The 16,820-nt window shown below is 34.1% G+C and overlaps 1 protein-coding gene across 7 annotated transcripts in view; it reads left to right on the top strand.

The window, feature by feature from the left end:
- Positions 1-16,820, top strand: part of DENND1B (DENN domain containing 1B) — a 296,281-nt gene that overhangs the window by 209,511 nt on the left and 69,950 nt on the right. For all 7 annotated transcript variants that reach the window (XM_023584048.3, XM_023584046.3, XM_058274918.2 and 4 more), the window contains one exon: positions 13,967-14,068. In XM_023584048.3, the coding sequence (XP_023439816.2) occupies positions 13,967-14,068 (102 nt within the window). The remainder of the gene's footprint in view (positions 1-13,966; positions 14,069-16,820) is intronic.

Here is a 16,820-nt window from a genome sequence, read left to right as displayed (position 1 = left end):
ATAAAATGTCCCATCTTTAAAATTAATATAGTTTTTTACTTTCTCCCAGCTTAATTGAGAAGATAGGAGTGTATAAATTTTCAATTTTGAAAATTGTGACTTTTTCCCAACATCTTGAAAGCTAGAACCCCAAGATCTGTGGAAAAATACATCATCTTTGCTGTTGGTTCATCATATCTTTTTATGTTTGTTACTTTATCTACAATTTCCCTTTTTTGTGTGTGATGCTTCCTCCTTCCTTTTGCCACTGCTAGTTCTTTTTGGGAGATGAGAGACATATTTTCATTTTGTATGCTTTTACATTTCTTTAAGCTTGATCTTTGAATGAGAACTTAGTTTTTAAAGTAACCTGAATGTGTTTAGATTGTTTTTTCTATATCTTTCTTTTCAAAAGAAATAGTTTTTAAGGAAAATGACTTATTTCTTTGTTCTAAGTAAAACAATATTGTTAGCTCTTATATTTACATATTAACCTGTATCTTAATTTATTAAGACTATGTTTATTTCATGTTAAGATAACTTCTTGGTCACTTAAATAATAGGCATATGTCCTTGAATATTTTCTGATTCATTAAAAATGCCACATACAGTACTTACAATTATTTCTTTTTATAAATATATTTCAGTAATTTCCTGTAATTATTACAGTATAAGCAGAAAGAGGAAAACTACTAAACAGCTTTAAATCAGGGATTCTTGATCTTTTTTTGTTCCATGGACCCCTTTGCCAGTCAGGTAAAAACCACAGACCCCTTACTAAGTCCACACTATACTGTGTATTATTTAATAAATATATCACACCTGCACCAACACGTCCCCACAAGTATAATGTTTTTTTTGAATTTATATTCAAGCTCACGGATCCCTTGTTAAGAACCCCTGCTTTAAATGGCTTTGAATTCTTTAACTAGATACTATTTTTCAAAGTTTTATGATTGTTTATATACATGAAAACAATGTCCCCATACATTTATATTAATCTACATTAAACCATAGATTAGACCTATGACTGAGCTGAGTTTTACCTGGTTAGGTAAGTCTCACCCAATTCCTTCACCTGGCCCTTCAGGATGGATAGACTGTCCTCCTTTACTTCTTTCCTAAACTTTGATGTCAGTTTAGGGAAATCTGCCTGAGGCCCCAAATACCTCAAGTTTCTCATACTTCCAAGCTTTTATTTATAATGTTCTTTCTTCTTGGCATAGCTTTTATTTTTCTCTGTTTTTATCTTCCTAATACATGAAGCCTTTCTTGAATGCTATAGATCATACTGACCCTTTCTTTCTATAAATTATTACTTTCTTTAACACATTTCTTCTCCCTTATTCACTCTTATTATATTTTTTATATTGTTATTTTGGGTATATTAATAATTATTGCTATATTATTTATATTATATTTATTAAAACAACTGACCATTGGATGCCCACTGGGTGCCAGGCATAGATAACTCATTTAAATAAACTTCCTCATTTAATCTTTACAAGTCTTCAAAATTTTACCTTTTCATTTTAAAGATGGAGAAAATGATATACTCAGAGTTTAAACTTCTCATTAAGGTTCCCCAGGTAGTGAATGGTGGGGTCTGGGCTTGAATCTCTTCTTTCCACAGTTCTACTCTTTCCATATGGAATATTTCTGTTTTCTCTTGCCTCCATTATTATTTCATATACGCCTTGAGATAAATCTCATGAACTTAAACATTTCTTCTAAATGAAGATACATACTTATATTTCATATTCTATTTAGTTTATACTTATGGAAAGACTGAACAAATGATAGAAAGTCCTAGGAATTTTCTCAGTGAGCAAGTGGTATTGTCATTGCATACTGTGTAATATAACTTGGGAAAATAGTTTGATACTCATGCTATTATTCCATTTGTGGTTTTGTTTACCTGGGATAACTGCCACCATCCAAATTGCTTCATCTTCTTGCCTCTTGCCTTAAATTTTCACTTTCTTTTTTGTTTCAATAATCCAAGCAACAGGACTGAACTTACTGTATTGAAAGGAACTTTTAGTTTCTCTAAATATATATATTTCATTCTCCATAGCAAATCATCTGAAGTAAAAGTCCATTACAAAGCATTTTAATTCTTATTCTGTTTATTAAGATATATATATATATGGATATCATTTATTTATTTAACAAATTTATATTGAATCTTGCTATACCAGGTCTTCTCTGAGACTTACAGACAGAAAAATATTAAGCCCGGATCTCTAAGATCCTGTTGATGGAGACTAATATGGGCACTTCTTGTATAGTAACTATAAAGAAAATGATATCAGATAGTGATAGAAGTGAATCTCTGAGAAAGAAAGAAGAAACCTGGGAGGTGCCTACTGAATATGTCCATTTTTCTGGAAAAATGTATCCAAAGCTTTCATGATGTTTTCAAAAAGAAAAGAACTCAAAACAGGTTGGATTCACTGTTCTAGAAGTTGACAGAGCCAGGTTATATAGGGTCTTTCTCTTGCCTATCCTATAAAGTGCAATGTTTAAAATTCCTTATCATGGGAATAAAAAACTCAGAATTGTGTATTAGATCACTTTGACTATGTTGTTCTTGTTAGGTCAGAGGATGGCAAGAAGGGTGAGCGGCCTGTGTGGCTGTAACACTGAGGAGAGAGGAAGGAAGGGTCCAAGAACAGAATTGAGGTTGGTGAGAGATCTGAAAGATACAGGGGAAGAAGAAAGTAGTATTGGGGAACCAGTTAATTGTGAATTGTAAGGGAAAGCTCTCCAGGATGACTTGTATATTCGATTTAACAAAATACTGCCAAAGAGTAACTAATTTATTTTACAAATGAAGCACTTAGAATGGAGTGGCAACTCCAAATACGCTGCTGCTTTTCATACAGTGCCTGATCTATACTCTCTAAATGAAACCCTGACTTGATTGACAAGGTAAATTGTACCAGCTCTTAATTAAGGGAAAAAATATAAAATCTCCTTTAAGTTTTTGGAAAGCAATGCATTAAGTACTGGAAATTTTCTTTTTTTTGTATTATAGCTAGCCGCGAGTTAACTACTTTTTAATAATTCAAAAATATGAGATCAAACTAATGTGCTAAGTAAATTGAAGGAAAGTGATAAGATCACAGATGCTTTTGTATCAGCCTGGGTTCAAAATCCGCAATCTCTGACTAACTAACTGCATGACTTTGGGCAAATTTTAGTGTTTCAGTTTCCTCATTTATAAAATAAAAGGAGATAATATTATATGCTTCTTGGGTTGTTTGGAGCATAAAATGAGTTAATTTATGTAAAGTATATAGAAGAGTATCTAGCCTATTGTAAATGTTCTATATATTAGCTATTATTATTAAAAATGAAATTTTAGAAGTAGTAAATTTAGTAAAGAAAATTACCTCAGCATAACCAAGAAAAATATCCTCCCCTGATCCCTCCCAAAGTTGTCATAAACATGAGAATACTATAAATGTTGCATTAAATGACCATTAAAGATCTTCCGTTGTTCCTCTGTGTATCATTTCTGTCATAAAAAATAAAAGTCAACTTTTTGACTTGCAGCTAATGCTAAAGAAATGTTTGCTTGAGTTAAAATATTGCTTCATATATTCAAAGGTTTATACTTGATTATTCTGTCTAAAAGCATAGAAGTAACACTCAAGTCTGTTTCTTTGAATACTCAGGGTGCTGCCATTTGTTTCAATCACTCAAGCTTTTCTGTTCTGCCTTGAGCCTTGCTAATGGATAAAATAAAGATTGGGGGAAACGGAGTTTAGCCCAGTGGTTAGGGCATCTGTCTACCACATGGGAGGTCCGTGGTTCAAGCCCCGGGCCTCCTTGACCCATGTGGAGCTGGCCCATGCGCAGTGCTGATGCGGGCAAGGAGTGCCCTGCTACACAGGGGTGTCCCCCGCGTAGGGGAGCCCCACGCGCAAGGAGTTCGCCCATAAGGAGAGCCGCCTAGCGCGAAGGAGGGAGCAGCCTGCCGAGAAATGGCGCCGCCCACACTTCCCGTGCTGCTGACGACAACAGAAGCGGGCAAAGAAACAAGACACAGCAAAAAGACACAGAAAACAGACCTCCAGGGGAGGGGAGGGGAATTAAAGAAATAAAAATAAATCTTTAAAAAAAATAAAATAAAGATTGGTTAGTAATCTGGCCTCAGTTTGACAAGTTGGATGAGTTGTCCTTCAGATATTATTTTTGCGTTATATTGCTTTGAAACATTATCAGTAAGTAATGGTGTATTTAGTTATAAAGCTCAAGTAATTTAAGCACAGGATTGGCATTAATAATTTTATTGGCCATTTACTACATCTCTGCCATCACTTCCATTTGAGAAATTTATAACTGTTAACTTGTCAGAGGTTTAAAAATCCAAGTGGAGAAGCACCATTTACTCATTGTTCACAATTTTAAGGTTTATTGAAATGTTTTAGGCCTCCACTCATTTCATTATCCCTACCTGAGTGTGGACCTTTTCCTTTAGAGACGTGTGCTACCAAAGAAATAATTGGTGTGTTCCTGGCTGTCTGGTGGATATGGTGGTTTTTATTGTACTTTCTTTCTGCTCTTTTTTTCCCCATTAGTAGTGAGTGATTTTTACCTAATTACTTTAGCAAAAATATAAAAAGAAAAAATCCACTCCTACTATGAGACGGGGAAAACTAGGAACTTTGATAGTAAATGTTTGATCTTTATATCACTGGTAATATGTTTCATGAAAATGTATTTTTCCTTAAATTATGGGCAAAATATTTCTTCATAATATGTACAAGATTAATACATAAATCTTCAGTCTTCTATAAGTGTTCAAACTTAACCAACATGCTAGAAACAGCTGTGTCTAATTTAGAAAAATCAATTTCTTTTCCCATCTTTAGTTGCTGAATGATAAGACAATAGAACATTGGTAGATAGCGTCATTTTTTTCAAGACAGATACAATAACTTTAGTATAAATTAATATGTACAAATAAAAGACTTTGCTGCTTCTAATATACACTTTGAATATGAGACTCTTTTTCATTGATTTCATATTGAAGTGTCAGTGACAGAAAAAAGTTATTGTTTTCATGGTTAATAAACTAAAAGGAGACTTGCTGTACATTAGCACTGGGATACTTGGAAGAAAAATGCTACATAACATAAAAAATCTTTTATTATTATTTCCTATGAGAACCTGCACATATTTGAAAATTCCTATGAAAGAACTGATAGCAGAGTCTTTCAGGGATTTTAAAATTTAAATAAGTCATCAGTATGAAGATATATTTGCTTAGTTTGTTTATACTCCTTATGTAATGGTGACATTACATATTTAAGTGCATTAAGGAATTCAGTAAGTATGATGTTCGTGGTTTTTTTAGATTATATTTCACATTTATTGTATTGTCCTTTTTCTTCATACCTTTTCTTTTAATGTGAACTCTTGCTAAATCATGCACATCCTTATCAGATCCATCTATATTTCCAATATTTAATTGTTCTTGCACAGTTTCCTACTGCAGCAGACAACAAAGAACTTAAAAGATATCCATTCTTAAAGACAAACAAAGAGATTATATTAAGTCAATAATTGTCGTTGCTCTGAAGCGGAATATAATATTAGGGCAGATAGACACCCCAATTTATCCATATCTTACCTGTGCCAAAATTATTCTATATAATCAAAATAGTAACTAGTGGGTATTTACTGAATACTCAAAATGGAAGGTACTGTGTTGGATACTGTAGGGAATGTGATGATGAGTAAGAATTTAGTCCTAGGCCTCAAAACGTCACAGATAAGATTTATAAAAATAACTAATACAAGGCTTGACAACCACTTGAGAGGTCATGTTAGGTACCATTGGATACAAGTCACAGACAGTTCCTAACATGCTGGCTTCAATGCTATCTTTCCTTTCTCACTTATTAGTTACTATGGCATTGACTAAGTGACATTTTTCTATAGATAATTTTGAATCTGCTTTAATTTATGTATTTTAAAAAGTAAATTGAATATGAACTTTGGTATTTTTACTATTATTAATAACAAACTAGCATACCTCCTAGGGACTGATATTTTGTTGGTACTCAGTATATATTTGTTAACTGACATGGCACTTAAATGTCACAGTAATAATGATGATTTCTTTCTGTAAAGTCTGTTTCTCTTTACTGTTACATGAGCTTCATTTAGTAATGATTTAGTAATCATTCCTAGTAGGAATAGGAATGATTTTATTTTCCTGACATCCTTATATGTTCCTTTGTTTGTCTTTTATCTGAATGATTCTGGGTTTGATTCCTTTTTGTTGCCTCATCACTGTTTCTTGGAGCAAAAGACTAAGTTGCTTTTCCGTCACATCAGAATTCTCCTATGAAGACTTTTTCTGTTTTGCTATTCTGTTTCTGACTGATTACCCTGTGTCTCCACAGCAACAAATATTTATTTACTTTTTCTGTCGAGACAATACAATTTTTAAATAAGTAAGATTATAGATGGTTATTTCTCAATTGTGTAAGTTTTTACTCCCATTTAAAATGATCACTTTGACCTTAATACTCACCTCTGTGCGGCTAACTCCTATTGAAATCACAAATTTTCCAAACTTGAGTTCCTAGCTTTGTGCTACCTCTATCTCCATGTGCCCCTCAGGCACCTCTCCTTTAAAATGCTGTGTAAGTGGATGCTGCCCACATTTCCTGTACTGGTTGCTACTCCCTTTGCTGAAGAATTGCTCTTGGCCAAAAGAGAGGTGCCTCACCAGGCAGACTGTGGTATAAGAGGTTGGCCTTCTTTCTTCAAGGTGGGATCAATCCTGTGGTGCACCTGCTACTTTCACATGAGATTAAGCGAAGCTAATCACCAGGTGAGACCTTATTCTTCATTGGCTTTTCCCCCTTGCCCTATTCTGTTTTCCTTAATACTTTTTTTTTTTCTGAGAGTACTCTATTAATAAATCATTTGAACAAAAATCATACTCTCAGGCTCAGCTTAGAACCTGACCTAAAACACATGCAAAAAGTGACTTTATCAGTTTATCTCTCAACCTGGTTTATTTTCTATATTCCCAGCTAGAAATCTGGAAGTCATCTTTGCCTGATACTTGTTCCTCTACATCATCAGTTTCCAAATGTTGTTCTCCAGATGCCTTTGTGCTCTTGAGAATTATCGAGTACCCCAGAGAACTTTTATTTATATGAAGTGTATCAATGTATTTTTGAACTTTTTATTGTGATAATGTATATACAACTCAAAATTTTAACCACCTTCAGGTATACAATTCAGTGGTATTAATTATATTCCCAATAGTTTGCTACCATCACCACTATCCATTACCAAAACTCTTTCACCACCCCAAACAGAAACGCTGTACCCATTAAGCAATAATTCCCCATTCTTTTCCCACTTCTGCCTCCCAGCCCCTGGTAATCTGTAATCTTTTTGTCTCTACAAATTTGGCTATTTTATAAGTGAAATCATACATTATTTATCCTTTTGTGTCTGGCTTATTTCACTTAGCATGTTTTCAAGATTCATTCATGTTATAGCATGTATCAGAACTTCATTTCTTTCAATGGCTGAATAATATTCCATTGGATGCATATATATTACATTTTGTTTATCCAGTCACCTGTTGATGGACACTTGGGTTGGTCCCACCTTTTAGCTATTGTGAATAATGCTGCTATAAACATTGGTGTACAACTGTCAGAGTTTCCTGCTTTCATTTCTTTTGGATTTATACATAGAACTGAGATTGCCAAGTCATATGGTTATAAAATGCTCAACATTCTGAGGAACTGCCAAACTGTTTTCCACAGTGCCTGCACCATTTTACAATACCATCAATTTATAAGGATTCTAATTTCTCTGCATCCTTGCCAATGCTTGTTATAGTCTCCCTTTTTTTTTTTTTTTAATAGCCAGCTCAGTGGATGTAAAGTGGTATCCCATTATGGTATTGATTTGCAGTTCCCTGATGATCACTGATACCGAGCTTTTCAAATCCTTTGCCCGTTTTAAAAATTGGGTTGTTGGTCTTTTTGCTGAGTTCTGGGAATTCTTTATAATATTCTGGATATTAAACCCTTATCGATTATATTGTATGCAACTATTTTCTCCCATTCTTTAGATCACTTTCTTGATAATGCCCTTTGATGAACAAAAGTTTTTAATTTTGATACAGCCCATTTTATCTTTTTCTTTTGTTGCTTGTGCTTTGGTGTTAAATTTCAGCAATCACTGCAAAATCCCTGGTCGTGAGGTTTTCTCGTATGTTGTTTTTTTTCTCAGAAATTTGTTTTTAGCTCTTAAGTTTAATCCTTTATCCATTTTGAGTTAATTTTTGTATATGGTGTGTGGTAGGACTCCAATTTCATTCCTTTGAATATGGATATTGAGTTTACCCTAGCATTATTTGTTGAAGAGTCCATTCTTCCCCCATTTAATGGACTTGCCTCCCTTGTGGAAAACAGTTGGCCATCGATAGGTGGGTTCATTTCTGAACTCTCAATTCTATTCCATTTGTCTCTATCTTTATGCCAGTACCACAATTTTCTTTACTATGGCTTTGTAGTAAATTTTGAATTGTGAGTCCTCCAAATTTGTTCTTCATTTGCAATATTGATTTGGCAGTTCAGGGCCCATTGCTGTTCCAGGTGAATTTGAGGATTGGCTTTTCCACTTCTGCAAAAAAGGCTTCTGAGATTTTGATAAGGGATTGTGCTGAATCTTGAGATCACATTGGGTAGGACTGGCATCTTAACAATATTAAATCTTCCTATTGATGAACATGGGATGGATTGTTATTTATTTAGGTTGTTTTAAATTTCTTTCATTGTTGTTTTGTAGATTTCAGTGTAAAAGTCCTTCACCTCTTTGGTTAAATTTAGTCCTAGATATTTTGTTTCATATGCTATTGTAAGTGGAATTGTGTTTTTAGATTGTTCATTTCTGGTATATAGAAATACAACTGATTTTTCCATGTCAATCGTGTAGCCTGCAACTTCACTGAATTTGTTAGCTCCATTATTTTTTCTGTGGATTCTTTGGAATTTTCTATATAAAGGATCTCATCATCTGCCATTAGAGATAGTCTTACTTCCTTTCGGATTTGGATGACTTTCATTTATCTGTTGGTATCTACCATGTTAAAAAATTAAAATTAATTTTTTTATTAATTTATATTAAAACAACAATATAAGCCCATTTCAAATTCACATAAAATATTTTTATAAAAATAATCATATTTCTAAACAAAAGTATTTAGACAAAAGAATGTTATGTTTTTTCACATCTCTTTAATATCTGGATTCCTAGAAATCTGCTAAATTTTCATATCTGATTCTGCATTCAGTCTGTTGCAATTTCGCAAACCCATGTAAGCCTCTGGAAAGCCCCTCTGGATCTCATGATAAATTGAGAGTGAACAGCGCAAATAACATCTTAACGTTACTATGAAAATGGTTTTGATGTTGCAGACCCAATGAAAGGTCTCAGTCCCTGGACCACATTTTGAGAACTTCTTCTGTATATTAATTGATCAAAAATTCCTGTTTATTTTGAAGTGAAATATTTAGCAATATAATTGACCACCAGACCTTTAAACTCTTTTAACCTTGGTTAAGCTAGTTAAACTCTCCAAGTCTCTGCTTTCTCATCTGTAAAGTGGGAGTCATGACCCATAGTACTTTCACAGATTAAATTATATGGAAATAAAGCATTTCATATATTCCTGGATGCTCAGAGGCAGACTGTTTGTCAGTTAAGAACATAGACTGGGTCTGAATCCTGCCTCTTCTCCTGATACGCTGTTCATTATTGAGCAAACTGCTTACACCTTTTCCATGTTTTAGTTTACTCATCTGTAAAATGAAATCATAATAAGCTTGAGGTTTATATGAGTTAACAGGTTTAAAGTTCTTACAACAGTGCCTAATCAGTATAATGTAATCATTCACTATTGTTAATAGTAACAAGCACCCTAAAATGTTAGCTGATGATAGTTGCACTACTTCTTCCTCTCTACTGCCCTAGTTCATCTTTTCTTGCCTGCTTTATATTTTATTGATCTCCCTGTTTCATTATTTCCTCTTACATATCAATTCTCCATTCTAAAACACAAATATAATCTTGTCATTTCATTGAGTATATACTTCTGTGAGCTTCTCAATGTCTTAAAGAAAATAATCGTATTAGAATGCCACACAGGGTCCTTTCTAATATGGCAAGCCTACCTTTTATCTCATTCTGATACTTTCTGTAATTCATATCTGTTAGCTATTAGGCTTCAACCAACATTTTATTATCTCCCTCTGATGGTTTCTGTAATTCATACCCACTCCAAACACCCTGCTCATTTTTGATCATACCTGCCTTTTCTCAAAATTTATCTTTTCTACCTTTGATTCATAAAGCTTCCATTAGTTTCAAAAACCTAGATCAGATTTTCTCTATAAAATGACATATGCTCCCAAATGAAATCTTTCATATTAGAAGCATAATCTAGGAATTTAATTGGCAACCCTAAACACATGGGTAACTTACCTGGAACCGAAGAAAGTTTTTGGTAAACTTCATTTTTAATCTTCATTTTTAATCAGATCATAAACATTTAGAAGAACCTGAGTTTCCTCTTCTTATAGCAGTCTTTGTTTTTTGATTTTAAATAACTCATAGTGAGGAGTCATTTAAAATTCTTTCATAATATTCACCCCAAGGATGACAGTTGAGACTCCATGTATTTTTTTAAAAGATTTATTTATTTATTTACTCCCTCCTCCCCTCCCCTCTTGTTGTTTGTGCTCACTGTCTGCTCTCTGTCCATTCACTGTGTGTTCTTCTGTGTTGCTTGTCTTCCCTTTAGGCGGTACTGGGAACCAATCCTGGGACCTTCAGAGTGGGAGAGAGGCTCTCAAACTCTCGTGCCACCTCAGCTCCCTGGTCTGCTGCATCTCTTGCTGTCTCTCCTCTGTGTCTCTTTTTGTTGTGTCATCTTGCTGTGCCAGCTTTCTGTGTGCGCCAGCTTGCCTTCACCAAGAGGCCCCGGGAATCAAACCCTGGACCTCCCATATGGTAGCCCAATCACTTGAGCCATATCTGCTTTCTGAGACTCTGTGTATTGATATATAAAACTTCAGAGTTTTGTTAATTGGGATTTATTTTTCTTCCCCCGAGAAAAAATTCTAATACATTTCAGGACACTGAAGATTCATTTCAAAGTTTATCATAATTTATATTATCACAAATTGATGGATGGCAAATCTGAGCTTTCTCTTTACTACTTCTCTTGACAAAACTGACAGAATTGCTAAAAGATTAGTGAGGACAGAGTTCTTCTAGCATAATTCACAATGACTAATAAATTCTGACCAACTCTTAAGAAAGCACAGGTAGGCGAGTAAATGTGGCTCAAGTAGTTGAGTGCCTGCTTCCCAGAAGAGAAGTGTAGGGTTCAATCCCGGGTGCCTCCTAAAAACAAACAAACAAAAACCCAAACAACAAGCAAACAAACGTTAACCAACTCAGGGGAGCCAATGTGGCTCAGTGGTTGAGTGCCAGCTTCCCATATATGAGGTCCTGGGTTCAATCCCCAACCCAGCTCTAGTACCTCAAAAAAAAAAAAAAAGAGAGAAAAAGAGAAAGAAAGCACAGATAGACTTCTCTTCACTTATTTTTCCCCCTTCACATTTGCTGTTGCCCCCCTACTCCAACTCCCTCCAACCAAAAGACCTCCTTGCTTGTAGGAAGTCTAAACTTTTCAATTGGAGATAGAGCTTTATATTTGAAGTATTTTTCTGCAGTGTAAATGACAACTTTTAGAAAGAGAATTGGCTGTAACATAAAACATCCTCACGTTTTGGAAAATTTCTATCAAATTAAAAACTGAAATTATCAGTAGTCTTGATCACTTTGTAACAGCAATGATGTAGTTAGAACTGCCAGAAAGAGCGGTGATTTTATTTTCAAAATTTTTATTTATAAAGGCTTAATTCAGCTGCCATTTCATTCATTCATAAAGCATTTATTGGGTGCTGAATGCTAGTTAGGATGCGGTACTAGGGCTACAAAAACAAGCAAGACCTTTATTTTAAATGAGATTCTGTATTTATTTGTTTTTACATCTCTGTTGGATTATAAGTTCTATGATAGTGGCAAATACATTGAGCTTCTATTCTCTCAAATATATTTATGTAAATAATCCAGTTTTAAAAACATGTAATTTTTAAATTCTATGGCTCTGGAGATTAGCAACAATCAGTATCAAATTATATATTGCAGTTTTATTATGGATCATTAGCTGGTGGTTGGCAACAATTAATATATCATTGAAACGTCTTCTCTAATCATTTGTTTGAATTTTATTTTTGTCTTTTTATAGCAGTGGTGTTCAAGGGCACTTTTTGTGTGAGGGGAAATGTTCTATGTCCATGCTGTCCAATTTAGTAGTTACTCGCCACGTATGGCTTTTGGGCTCTTGAAAATGTGCTTAGTGTGATTGAAGAGCTGAATTGTTTATTTTGTTTTATTTTAATAAATTTAAATTGGGTACAGGCCATTATACATTTTGCTAAAACCCATAAAATTGTGAGGGGCAAAGTGTAAACTGTAATATAAACTGTAATCCACGGTTAGTAGCCGTATTTCAAAATGTGTTCATCAGTTGTAACAAATGTACCACACTAATGAAAGATGTTAATGGGGGAAGGTATAGGAGGGGGATGAGTAAGGGTATATGGGAATCCCCTATATTTTTGATGAACATTTATGTAATCTAAAGCTTCTTAAAAAAAAACAAATGCAAAATTTTAAAAAATTAAATGTCTACGTGTGACTAGTGGCCACTTTTTGAACAAGGCATTTTGATAATATCATTAATTTCCATCAGAAGGTGTACTAGTCTCATTTGTACAAGTTTAAATTACACAGACTTAGTCTCATTCTTTCATTCATTAAGGAACCTGTTGCAGAATTTAACTTAGTTTCTTGAATCAAGGCATTGGGTCTTCCTTTAAATTAGGTTATAATTTATATTTTTAAAAAGGTGAACAGGCTCATTTTTTCCTTTTACTGCAACATACAGATAGACGCAAGATTAATTGTAATGAATCATTGTCATAAATCTCTGTTCATTTTGGTCATAAAATTCAGTCACTTCATATGTATTGGATAAGCAAGGGAACTGTTTAGACGTATGAGGGGGACAACAGGTGGTAGGGATCTGCTAGTGAGTGACCATTTCCTTAGGTCATGCGTGGGAATAAGTGGAACAGGTGGAATCAGCACTTGGCATTTAAGTCCTTGCTGATCTGAAGGAGGAGCATCTGGTGGAGGGTAAGCTACCAGGAGACATTCACAAAGATATAATTGCTTAGCAAATAGTTAGGGCTAAACTCAAGCAGATGATAAGTGGGACTTTTCCTAGAAAGTATCCAATCAGAATCGTATTTGCATGAATTATTATGAAGAGGATGCAATTGTAAGAATTATCATTAAGAACAAAGGAATGACCAAAACACTAATAACAATGGCAAAAATTCTTCTGCAATTACTACAATAAGAATTTTTTACTACTCACAATGAAAATATAATGGATAGATCTTTTCAGATATACATGCTTTATTTAATACAGTTAATTAAATCTAATGATAAACTTTTGTGTGTATGTGTTGTTTTTTCATTTGAGTATCTATCGTTCTTTTTGGGCATTTACTATCACTCTGAGAGAGTACAGTAGAGCGATTTTAAGAATCCAAGGGATCCTTGATTAGGAAGCTATAGTAGTAGCGGAATATTTCTTCTAGCCTGAAATCCTACTGTTAGGTATAAGGGTCTTTCCTAATCCTTTTAGACTTTAAGCACTTGGAGGTGACTCTATATTTTATACTTCCTCTGCAACTCTCCATGTGGCTCCTTACACAGTAATATTTCATTACCATGACGGGTGCTATCTGACTGACGTGTTCTTGATGCCCTAAAAATCTTTATTTCTATGTAGGGTGAGCCCATCACTTTCTGTGAAGAGAGTTTTGTAAAGCACCGCTCAAGTATGATGAAGCAGTTCTTGGAAACTGCAGTTAACCTCCAACTTTTCAAACAGGTAAGAATGGACCTCTGCATTTTTCTTCTATAACAGAACATTGCCATTGTTAGACATTTTTAATTACTGTAAAGCTGTATTCAAGCCTTGAGTGGTATCTTTCCTATAATTTCAGGACACTTTCCTTTCTTTTTAACTCTATAATCATCTATTAATTGAATCTATGGGTATGAATCTTTGTACTGAATGCTTGGATAGAATATATAACCTATTCCCTTTGACTATGAGATTCTTAATATTTGAAAAAAAGTTAATAAAACGTAATATTTTGCCTGCTTAGAAAAATCATATATTTTAGGAGTCAGAGTTAAGTTAAATCCTGGCTTTATTGTTTAATAGCTATTTGTCCATAAGTATCAGTTTCTTTTTCTTTAAAATGGAAATATTAGCACCTACTACACAGGGTTGTGATAAAGTATATATTAATTAATGAATGTACACTCTTAAATAGGGCAAGGCACTTTTTAGTTGCTCAGTAAATTTTAGTGTCTGGCCCACTCTTAGGGAAATAAGATTAATATAAAATACAAATCAGTATAGCACTTTTTAAAAATATAACTTGGTATAAAAAGGTAAATGTGAAGTATGAAAGTGGTCAGTCAAAATACAATCCATTATATCAACAATATGAATAGTTTTGCATGCACAAATTGGCCATCTTCTAGAACTTGATATTATTTTATGACTATTGCAAAATGATACTTGAAGATAGCCCTGAAAGAGTTTAAAAGATTCTCATTGACCGAATTCTGCAAACTTCTAAATGAAGAGTAAAAGTGATTCTGACAGATATTACTATCTGGGTGAAAGAGTGTGAAAGTGTTTATTAGGTACAAATTCATGATTATGATTTTCTTTTTATTTAGCAATATGTATGCTCCAAAATTGTTCCAGTGTATGGAGAATAGTATATAGTTTTAAGGAAATATACTTTCATTTCTGGTAATATGGTAGGTAGGTTCCAGGAGACACAGGAAAAAAAGCCCAGTGCTCACTTCCTAAGATGATTAATGTAATAGGAGACCCTACTCTCATAAATCTGGGATGGCTTAGTGAAAATAAACAAGAAATAAAGGTGCTCCATCCTTTCATCTGTTTCTTGGGCCTCTTTGAGGAAACTCAAATGTCCAAAGCATTGGTGCTGAATGGAAGGGAGAAAAAAGCAACACTGAGAGGTAACTGCACACCAGATCAGGCTTCACAGGAATTAGAAGCCTGAATTAATAATTTCTGATTTGATCTGACAAATTCTAGTTCAAGTTTAAACCAATCCTAAACATATGAGGGTTCCCACATAATCTTAGAGAAGCAAGATCCTCTCTTAAAGAATCTATATTTATCCAGACAATAAAGAATTCTCCTATCAGAAATTCCAAAGGGAAATTTCACTGTTAAAAATCATCGAACGTTCCAGGAAAAAAATCATGAATGAGAACTAGCAGAAACTAACCTGCAAGCACCAGATATTATAATGATAAGAAAGATAATATACAATAGCTATGTTTATGATGCTCAAAGAAATAGAAGACAATCTTGAAAAATGTTCAGGACACAAAAACAAAGAATCCCAAACCAATTTTAATAATGTACCAAAGAAACTTCTATTAAGGATGCATACAATAATTAAAATTAAAGGAAATTTGTGGATTTGACAGCAGAGCAGATCTAACCAGAGAGAGTTGCTGAACTGGAAGGTGTATCTTAAAAAGAAACTATGTAGAATATAGTACAAAGAGACAAGGAAATAGAAAATATAAGAGGTTAATATAAAGGTGGGTAGGGTGAAAATGCTTAAAACCCTTTGTATTAGGCAGGGTTATCTAGGGAAACAGAGCGAACAGGAGATATCTGTGAATAGTATGAGATTTTATAAAATTATCTTATGTGACCATGAGGACGTACAAGTTCACATTTTGTAGGGCAGGCTGTAAGCCAGGGACTCCAGTGAAAGTCCTCATTGAGCTCCCCAGGAGACATTGGCTATCTGAAGTAGAGATGGGAATCTCTCCTTGAATGCTGAAATCGCTTCTTTTAAAGCCCTCATCTGACTGGATAAGACATCACTCTTTTGACGGTAGTCTTCTCAGCTGATTGTAGATGTAACCAGCCATCTATGCAATCAACTCACTGATGTTTAAAGTCCATGAAATGCCCTTGTATTACAGTTAGCCCAGTGCTTGCTGGACCAAAGTACTGAGTACCATTACCTGACCTATTGACCCATTACCCTAACCATCACACCCATCTAATCAGTTCTAAAAAGAGAGGAGAGAAATGGAACAGAGACAGTAGTTGAAAGGACAGAAGTAATGAAATAAACCATTCTATAAATTGAAGAAATCTAAAATCCTAACTGAATAAGTAAAAAGAAATCGATGCCCACACACAGTGTAAGCACCTATTTTTTAAAAATAAAGCAGGAAGATTTAAAAATCAGTAAGAGGAAAAAAGAGTATCTTCAAAGGAGCAGCAAACGTAACAGTTTACTTTGTATCAGCAACAATGGGATTCAGAAGATACTGGCATGATTTCTTCAGTATGTTGAGAAAAAAATACCTAGAATCCTCTTCCAGCTAAAATACCTTTTTATTATGAGTGTCCAACATGAAGACATTTCCCAAAAAAAACGAATGTTGTGGCGAAGAGATTTTTCAAATGTAATTAAAGCCCCCCTAGTCATTTGATTTTAAGTAAGGAAGATAATCCTTGATAAATTGAGTGGACCTGATGGAATCTGTTGGAGGGCCTTAAA

This window comes from Dasypus novemcinctus, chromosome 13 (assembly GCF_030445035.2).
Source record: "Dasypus novemcinctus isolate mDasNov1 chromosome 13, mDasNov1.1.hap2, whole genome shotgun sequence".
Taxonomy (NCBI): Eukaryota; Metazoa; Chordata; class Mammalia; order Cingulata; family Dasypodidae; genus Dasypus; species Dasypus novemcinctus.
This window is presented reverse-complemented; position numbering and strand designations above follow the sequence as displayed.